Below are 9,767 nucleotides of genomic sequence, written 5' to 3' on the forward strand. Positions count from 1 at the left end.
TGGTTAGGGTGGGGTAAACACACAATTATTCAACATACTGTAACTTGCAGCCTCAAGCTTTAAGTTACCACGTCTGACTCCTCATCAACATCCTCTCATGAGGAGATCGACATCACAAACAAACCCATGATACCTTTCTCATTTAACCCTTTATTGCCCTTTAGCTCCAATGTTTGTGTTCTGTGAGATACCGTTAACTTTCCACTGATAACACGGTCAACGTAATTATCGAGTTTATTAAACAAGTTACAGTATGTTGAATAATTGTGTGTTTACCCCACCCTAACCACGTGCTAGTCCCCTCCTTAAAATAAACAAATAAAGTGTTGCATTTTTATCTCTCCTTTCTTTGTTCGGAATCATTATTTAGATAAAGTAGAACAGCTCTACAGATCACCCCGGTATGCATGAAGAAGTTTGAGAGTTCAGGCCTCTCATAGATATTCCTGCTCCTGGAACGTTTCAGAAGAATCCAGCAGTAAGAAACCGTCTGAATCTGCGCTGTCTCTCTTCCTCTGTCTGACTGTCTACCTCTGTCTGTCTGTCTGTCTACCTCTGTCTGTCTATCTCTCTTCCTCTGTCTGTCTGTACCTCTGTCTGTCTACCTCTGTCTGTCTGTCTCTGTACCTCTGTCTGTCTCTCTACCTCTGTCTGTCTGTCTCTCTACCTCTGTCTGTCTGTCTCTGTACCTCTGTCTGTCTGTCTACCTCTGTCTGTCTGTCTCTGTACCTCTGTCTGTCTGTCTACCTCTGTCTGTCTCTCTCAGTGAACATGAAGCAGGAGTGTCGTCCATAGATCGTGGTTTTATTTGACCTCTGGAATAGAAAAGTGGTAACAACGGCGGTTTTGGTTGTTTCTGGGTTGAACGTCATTCAGCTCAGGTGAGCGAAGGCCGCGCGCGCGGGCTGTTGTGGGTTTCTAATCGGTCTCTGACATATAATCCGGATGACGGCATTTGCTGAAAAAGAAAGTCTTAAATCAGAAGTATGGAGAGTCCAGCAGGTGTCCCCATGTGGAGCCGCGCGTGCACTGAAGGTGCATGTTGATCCGGATGCAGGTCTCCGGCTGCAGGGCCGGGAGGAGGCCTGTAGCTCCGCGCCGCAGCCCCAGGGCTGGCCCGGGGATGGAGACTGAGAGGACAACCCCCCTCCCCTGATGCTCTCACACATCAACGAGGCTGAGCAGCGATGCGCGGCGTGCGTGTGTGCGTGATTCTAAAAACACCCAAACCCTGAGCTCAGCCCACAGAAGGTGCTGCACAGGCGCAGCGCGCAGAAGCTGCAGCGGCGGCAGAACAGCCCGACGCTTTCCTCGGTAGGGCCGGACGGAGCCGCGCGCCATGGAGGCCCGCACATGAACGCGTGAGGAGGTAGGCTGCGGGGATCGTTAGTTCCAGCTTCAATGGGAAGCATGAGAAGCAGAGGCGCGCGAGCTCCTCTGTGTTCGCGGGAATCTAACGTCAGTATGAGGCTTTCATTTCTTTTGCTTTGACTCTACATTCATTACAGCAGTAACGTTATTAAAACAACCTGTTATTCTAACGACGGAATTCTCGATGATTGAATCAAGTCAGATTTTGAAAGTCTGAATGAAACTCATCGACAGATCTGCAGAGACTTCAGTGATCTGAACGCACTTAAGGTAGTTTACCACAGACTGGAGCTTCTCCTTATTTTTAATTATCTTTTTATTGAGATGTAAATGTTTGGATTAAAACTAATTTTGAAATAGTGACACACAAATGAATAAAACAATACATAAATGTTTGAATCGAATTAATTTAGAAAACTATTTGAATCGTTGATTTTTTTCCCCATATTTTTTACAACAAATGGACAGCAGTCTTTTGACTCCATGAGTCAGAAAGGAAGTTATTTCACATGAACAGGTTCAGAGATTAGATGTAAAACAAATAGTAAAAAAACTGTAAAAGCTCTTCAGAAAATTATGCAACTGTTTATTACTCCAAAAAAGGAAACAAACAAACAAACAAGCAAAACAGAACCAAAAAAAGAAACTTGCAAGTTATATAAAGTATAGGAAGTTTTTCTATAATGTGCATTAGTTTTCCTATCAACTAAAAATTCTCGTTTCTGACAGATCATTTTAAATCAAGCTTTTAAACGTATAAATGTATGAATCCAGATTGTGGTGGTTTGGCAGAGACTGTTCAGCAAACACCAGTGCAATAGTTTTCTTTATTTTGATTAAAAAAATACTCTAATGTGCTGCATTTTAATTTTTAGATGAATTTTCCCCCATTCTTGTTTTTACTAAACACGTTGTGTGTGTGTGTGTGTGTGTTTGTGTGTGTGTTTACAGCCTTCATGCAGACACATCCATTGTGGTATTGGTCAGACACTTTTGATTTTTTGGATTTGCAGGTTGAGGTTGAAGTCTTTTCCATTATCCGCTGTTCCAGCTGTTCAGAGTATTTAGATACATTTCTGGCTGTCGGAGAGAAATATGGCTGTGAGAAATATTGAACAAAAGGAGAACAGGACCCTTTCCGTCTGTTTTTGGCCACGTTTTTTAGTGTTTTTTTGTTGTTAGTGTGGAATATTTATGTTTTTCTCTGCAGGAGCAGCTAAACAATCTGCACTCATCCCGTGTAATGCTGTTCGATTCAAACAGAACTGTTGTGAGCTGCATACAAGTCGGAGTGAACTTTTGGCGTCTGCCTGTGTGACACATCCTGGGGAAGTTTGTGGGCCTCCAGAGTGACAGAAACACAAACAGGGTTCTGGCTCCGTTCAGCAGGATGAGTAAGAGGCCTGGATTCTCCCAAAGAGCCATCCCTCTGTCACCCATGAGCTTTATTAGCTTTCACAAACGTCCTCACTGCCCACTTTCATGGATGAGAGCGCGCTCGCTCTGTTTATAGGCCAATGTCTGCACAGCTCAGCCTGACAGTCAAACAGCAGCAGGCCTCCGCGTCTGCGCAGCAAATGAAGCAAAACACAGAAGACTGGTGAGAATTACTGATAAACTATCGTTTTGCCTTAAGAACAGGTTGTCTTATTTAGTCTGCTAACGCTATAACCAGGCCAGCGCTGTAGAGGGACAAAAAGGCAGGACACGAGGACGAGAGGGTTCTTACATGCACTCCTTTGCCTGCATTGGCTTTTGTGTCAAAGAAAGTGTGTTCTGAGAAACTACAGGACAGAGCATCAAATGTAGATTTATTGTCTGATTCACGTCTCTTGAAAAAAACTCTGCAGTGGTCATCAAAGATAATGTCAAAAGCTTGGATCATCAGCTAAAACGAGCTGACATTTCTCTGTTTTAGCAGTTAAGACTTACAAAACGGAACGTTACAGTCACAGATGGAATCCTCAACTTTTTTAGATCAACCATCAAAACTTAAGACGATACAAGAAAGAAAGTTTTTCAGACCTTTACTTAGATTGCTGTGAAGGAAAAACAAAATCTAATCCACTGCAGAGGGAAACCTTAAGAGACAAGCACACCTCGGACAGTCCACGCATGTCTCCTGACAGAAAACATGGAAGGCTTCGATGACCTTTGTCTTGAAGACCCGACCTTTTTGGAGAGAAGCAAAAGTGGAGAAAGATTTGGCAAAGGAGCTTAACAAGAAGGAAAAAGCTGCACGGCGAGGCCCAGATGCTTTCATTTGTGGGAGAAGAGTTTCTTTAATCAGGCGTTGTTCTTTTTTAGTGCAAGAACTCCCAAACAGACTTTTTAGCCGGACAGATGGAGAACAAAATGTGGCGGGTGGACTGTCTTCTCCTCACACTTCATTTGTTTGCATGCATTTCATTGTGATCCGGGATTTCAAACTTTTGTAAATTCACTTAAAGGCCAGGTGAGTGTTTGAGAAGCTCCTTTTATAATTACTGATAATTCATTTAAAATAATTCTTTGAATGTTAAGGAGAAAAAAGAGACAAAAACTGTTCCTCTTTATCAGAAAAACTGAGGCTGGAACGAAAAAGTTACAAAAAAGTGTAAATCTTGAGTGGAGGATCTTTGTTCTCATGTGTAATACATCACTCTGCTGGTGCAGGACACTGTTTAACCCTTTAACACCATTTTTAAAAAACTGTAACTTTTTAACTCTTAACATGATCAATGTAATTCCAGCAGATTCTGAAGGAGAAAAGCGGCGCTCACACCGCTTTTCTCCTTCAGAATCTAATTGATAGAATTGATCGTGCTGAAAATAAAAAAATAAAAAACCCAGAGAATATAAGCACTGGAGCTAAAGGGTTAATGCATTTACTGGTGACATCTAAGGTCTTTCTCAAACTGCTTTAAAGATATTTGATTCCATTTCCCTCATTTGTAAAGTATTTGCTCATAACAGTTCAAGCAAAGCTGCCGTTTGTTGACATTTATGATTCCACACAAGTCTTTCTTAAAAGTTAATAATAACCTCTCTATTGTTAGTGCATGGAGACTGTTTCAAACCCAATATCAATGAATGCACTCTGACTAACCATCAATAAATATTTCACTTAGTTATGCATTTGTTCATGCCATAAAATAATGAGATCTAAAGTTAAAACTAAAAGGAACTTAAGAGGAAATTGATAATGAAGGATTACCCTTTTCAAAATGATCTTAGATTAGAAGCAAAAAAATGTTTGGAATTATTTCTGAAATTAAGAATGGGAACTACGGCTTGATTTGAATTACAAACATTGGGTAAAAAATGCCCTTCTGTTCCCAATAATATCTTCAAAATCCTGAGTGAACTTTACATCAAACTAATGTCAAAATATGCTCACAACACTGTTTGTTGAACTTCGGTCTGCAGCTCTTACAGCTTGGAAAAAAAGGTGACACAATTTTCCCCTTAATTTGGAATCATGAAATTTCAGGAATACAATTATATTTAAACAAAAGTGTGTTTATGCTAACAGTCTTTTGGATGTTGAATCTTGAAGGTTTGTCTATTAAAATGTTCCTTGGAGAAAGCTGAGAAGTGAACTATGTTGTCGTTTCATCTTCAAATAGAAGAAAATCCGAGCTTTGAAGACTTGATGAAATGAAATCTTACGTGGAAAAAGCAGTCATGAACATCAACAAAACACTCAAAACCAGACGTAGCAGCCAGAGTAGCTTTCTGGAACGATCTTTTGAAGCCAATCATTTGGAGCAAAGCTTGGTTATTTCTTTATTAAAAATGCATGAACAATAACATTAAATAAACTCATAAATAAATGTTTACATAACTTTTCTTCTGTAAATGCGTTCCTATCAAAGTTTTCAAATGTTGATTACAAGTTTAGTTTTTGCAAGAACTTTTTAGGATCTACAGTTTTTTAAATGAATCTGTTTATTTTATGAATGGAACTGTTTTAACTGATCAACTTTAACAGTAATATTAAGATAGAATTTCAACAGGACAATAACAATTACAGCTGAAACACATTTTCCTTTTTAGTGAATAGAAATTAAAATGAATTAAATCATAATAATAATTTACAGTTTCATTTTAATTCCATAATTTTCAAAATACTTCCAACATTCATAAAATAATTCTATCAATTTGACAGAACAATGAAATCAATAAACACACTTAAACCTGATTAAACTAGTGAATTCTGATGAAGGATGACACTAGAATGGATTTTTGGATTTCATTTTCTATTTTCAATGTCACTTTTTCTGAATTTTGTCATTACAATGTTTTAAAGCACCGCTTTTCACAGTCCGTAGATGTTTTTATGTTCAAATGGAAGGAAAATCTTTGCTGTTAAAACTGACGCGCTCTGGTCTGCTTGTAAAAGCGAGGTTTGCTGATCCTGGAGCCGAGCGGTGTCGGTCTGAGAACGCCGCACACTGCCGCCATCAGATCCACCTCTCACATCTGCCTCAGTCAATCAAACAAAGCTTTGCTCCGTTGCTGTGTGGAAGTGTGGACAATCCTGAAGGAAAGTCTAAAAGCAGAATCTGTCCTGTTCACACGATTTGTGCAGCAGTTCATCTCTGGATAGACTCTGAAAAAAGCAGCTGAACTCTGCTGCCTGCAGCTTCTTTCATTCTTTAATCATGCACACTGAGCTCTGCAAACACTGTGAGCAACAGAAGAAGAAGAAATGTATTTATATAGCACTGTTCATGAGTAAAAACCACAAAGTGCTTTACAGCACATGATTAAAACACAATACAAATAAAATAACAAAGAGAATGTTCTCTCTTTTTCTGACCTTCTTCATTCAGAACCAGTTTTTCAGTGAAATCTAATGTTTTCCATCTCAAAAATGTATTTTCAGGCAGACAGAGTATTTCACCATCAGATTAGCAGGAATTGACAGTTTTTGTTCTTTGATACCAGAAAGGTGTTGAGTCCCTCGTGTTGCTCATTCACAATGTAGTATTAAATCTAAGAGTCCACTTAATCTATCATCACATTGAACGGGAAATGGAAGATTATTTTTTCAGATAATTAGAAATCAGGTCAGGCATGATTTAAGGTCAAAGAAAAAACACTGAGAAGAGAATGAAATCATGTTCAAAATTACATTTCAGTTTGTCCTGTTGGGGAAAAAAAGCAAAGTTTCTAAATGTAATTTATCCATCCCACACTTATTCATAAAGACAATATAAAAGGGGAAAATTGTTGTGCAAACACCAACTTTAATCCAGACTCCCTGAATATTGTATCAGCCATCAGTGTGTGTAAAACTTGAGTCTGGAAGAAGGTGGATTCTGCCGAGCAGGAAGGCGGAGCAAAGACAATAAGAGTGTTTCTGTCTCTACAGAGATGCTGCAGGACAAGTCTTCCTCTGTGACGGACGAGCGCGAGAGCCGGGCCCCGAGCAGCCAGGAGACGGCCCTGCCTCCGTGCCGGTCGCCGCTCCCCGTGTCCCCGGCTCCCATGGTCCCCAGCTCCAGCGGGCCTGATCAGGTACATGTGAACGGTGCTTCAGAGGCTTTGTTCTCTGCAGACACCACAGGTGTTTTATTGTTTTATTACAAACAGATTTCACTTCTTGCAAGTCTGCCGCTTTTGTTTAAGCTGCACCAGAATGCTGTACACTACTGCCTCCTAATTGCACAGAATTTATTGCCTTTGTGAACTACATTTGCTCTGATGTTTTTGCTGCTCTTCCATGTAAGTCAGTGGATGCTGTGATTTTATGCTCTTTTGCAGAACATGGAGAACATGAAAGTTGTCCTCCATGAGCGCGAGCTGTGGAGGCGCTTCCATGAGGCTGGCACAGAGATGATCATAACCAAGGCAGGAAGGTTAGTAACGCTGTGAATGTGGCATGAGAGAGACAAAGACAGCTGCAGATTAGTTTGTTTTTTTCCAAATTATTCGTTCAACTTGTTGAGGGTCCGAGCCTGTTCGTGTTTATCTCATTTTTGTGTTGTTAGTTCTGAAAACCTAATTAAAAAAAAAACATGGGCACAAAGAGATAGTTGTGGCGTATAAACTGGTGGCATAAATAAAACAGATAATAGAAGTAAACAAAAATAAACTAAGTTCTGCTCTCCTCGCCCTTCCAGAGTGCAGGTGAGCTTATCTAACCTTTACTCAAGTGTGGATAATTAACAAATCAAAAAAGGTGAAACATCCAAAACTACAAAGTGAACAAAGAAATATGGGAAGAAACTTCATTTTTGCTCCCACCCAGAGTCACAGTGAAGGTAGAACATACAGACAAGCAGTCATACTGACACACAACTAAACTCCATGAAGAAGTCTCAGATGAAGGCCATTAAAAAGCTTGTTTGTGTTGTTGGTCCCATTTTAAGAGCTGCATTAAAGACACATTAAAGCCATGTTAGTGGACAACGATGAATCCGAGATAACTACATGAATTCCAGCTGAAACCAGCGGAGTTCTAGGACGGGACAGAAAGTTTGCGCCACATGCATAATTGAAACCACCAATGAGTGCTGGCCTGTTGAATTTAATGTGTCCTGAGAAACACATAGAGAAGCCTTTGGATATTAACCAGAGAACAAGAAATCCACCTCGGTTCCTCACTTTTCATAGGATCATTTTTTCCACCCCAAGAAAAATGTAAATGCACAGGGTCCGAGTCTTTTTTTCCTTCCCATGGGCAGCTGATGAAGCAGGTTCTGAATACTTAAAGCCCTCTGTGGGTCTGCGTATTTCTGAGGCCCAGGAGGTGTCTGCTCTGCCTGCAGGAAGACAGCAGCACCCAGCCACTCACACTTTTACACAATAAGCATTCAGTCTGCATGTAGTTTGATCAGACAGTCCTTTTGGAGGAGCTGAAGGAGAGTCTGTAGCATTTTGAAGCAGTTTTATGTCTGCTTCTTCACTTGTTTGTTTTCTTGCAACTCGCTAAAAAAAAGAAACATACAGCGACATGATGCGGTGTGACACGGTACAGCCCTCCACATGCTGTTCTCTGGTTTTCAATGTCAGAGGCAGCTACAATGTCATATACATTACATTTACATCATTATCAGGAGAAAACAGGACAGTTAAGTATGAGAAAGAACTGATTTTTATATTTGAAGTACCTATGCTGGTGCAGAGGGATCTGCATGCCCAAACACAGATAGAAGAAATAAGGGAGGGGACACCTTCATCTCCATCATGAATGTCCTCTTCAGATGTGTTTTGTGTGGAGTTGCGTGATCTCTCTGAGTTCAGCTTCTTCCCACACACTGACCACAGCTCTGAGCGTGTGCAGCCCCCGCCGGCTGCGTCCTGGGCCCTCCTCCCTGCACCCCGACAGCTGGGATCGGCTCCAAAATGGACAGATTGAAAATGAAGCCTTGCTCTGAGAAAGTCTAAATTTGCAGATGTGCCAGGTGACGAAGGACAGACACACAGACACAGGCATCATCCAGCATTTCCCCACCCATCTGAATTGAGCTTGGCCCCCGCTCCGGCCGGCAGCACCTGGCTGCTCCAGGGATGTGATGAGTGTCCCTGTCCAGCTAAACCCTGGGCCTTCAAAGCAGCAAGATGATAGGAGAAGTGTGGCGCCCACAGGCCCCACCCCCCAGGGCTGCAGTGCTTCATCACCCCACACACCCCCACACCCTCACGCTCCTTTTGATCTTGCCATGGTATTAGAGATTCCCAGAGATGGAATTGATCTCTGAAAGGCCTGCACATGTGTGATGGTTAGGAGAAACAGCTGGCTGGGCCCAGCCCCCCCCATCTCAGTTGCTCCTAATGTTTGGTTTATTTGAGGGACATTAGTTAAGCCATCAGCTGGTTTGTTCAGATTTTGTTGTTTTTGAAATGGCTATCTCCAATCAAAAACACATGATTATCATTTATCTTCCAATAGACCCCGGTCTCCAATAAACGCCGGTCTCCAATAGACACCGGTCTCTAATAAACATGGGTCATCAATAAACAGTGGTCTCTAATAAACAGCAGTCTGCAATAGACACCAGTCTCTAATAAACATGGGTCATCAATAAACACCGGTCTCTAATAAACAGCAGTCTCCAATAAACGCTGGTCTCCAATAGACACCGGTCTCTAATAAACATGAGTCACCAATAAACAGCAGTCTCCAATAGACACCGGTCTGCAATTGACACCGGTCTGCAATAGACACCGGTCTGCAATAGACACCGGTCTCCAGTAGCCACCGGTCTCCAATAGACACCGGTCTCCAATAGACACCGGTCTGCAATAGACACCGGTCTCCAGTAGACACCGGTCTCCAATAGACACCGGTCTGCAATAGACACCGTCGGCAATAAACGCTGGTCTCCAATAGACACCGGTCTCTAATAAACGTGGGTCATCAATAATAAGCGGTCTCTAATAAACAGCAGTGTCCAATAGACACC

General features: G+C 41.6%; 1 protein-coding gene across 2 annotated transcripts in view; it reads left to right on the forward strand.

Moving 5' to 3' along the window:
* The first annotated feature begins 845 nt into the window (after positions 1–845).
* The window catches only part of tbx4 (T-box transcription factor 4), a 31,148-nt gene continuing 22,226 nt past the window's right edge, over positions 846–9,767 (forward strand). The window contains exons 1-3 of one of the 2 annotated variants that reach the window (XM_024258135.2): positions 846–1,369; positions 6,731–6,876; positions 7,123–7,217. In XM_024258135.2, the coding sequence (XP_024113903.1) occupies positions 6,733–6,876; positions 7,123–7,217 (239 nt within the window). In that variant the 5' untranslated portion in view covers positions 846–1,369; positions 6,731–6,732. Of the gene's footprint in view, positions 1,370–6,697; positions 6,877–7,122; positions 7,218–9,767 lie in introns of those variants that run through there. The other variant, XM_036215000.1, reaches the window with a different exon arrangement.

Source organism: Oryzias melastigma, linkage group LG13 (assembly GCF_002922805.2).
Source record: "Oryzias melastigma strain HK-1 linkage group LG13, ASM292280v2, whole genome shotgun sequence".
NCBI lineage: Eukaryota > Metazoa > Chordata > Actinopteri > Beloniformes > Adrianichthyidae > Oryzias > Oryzias melastigma.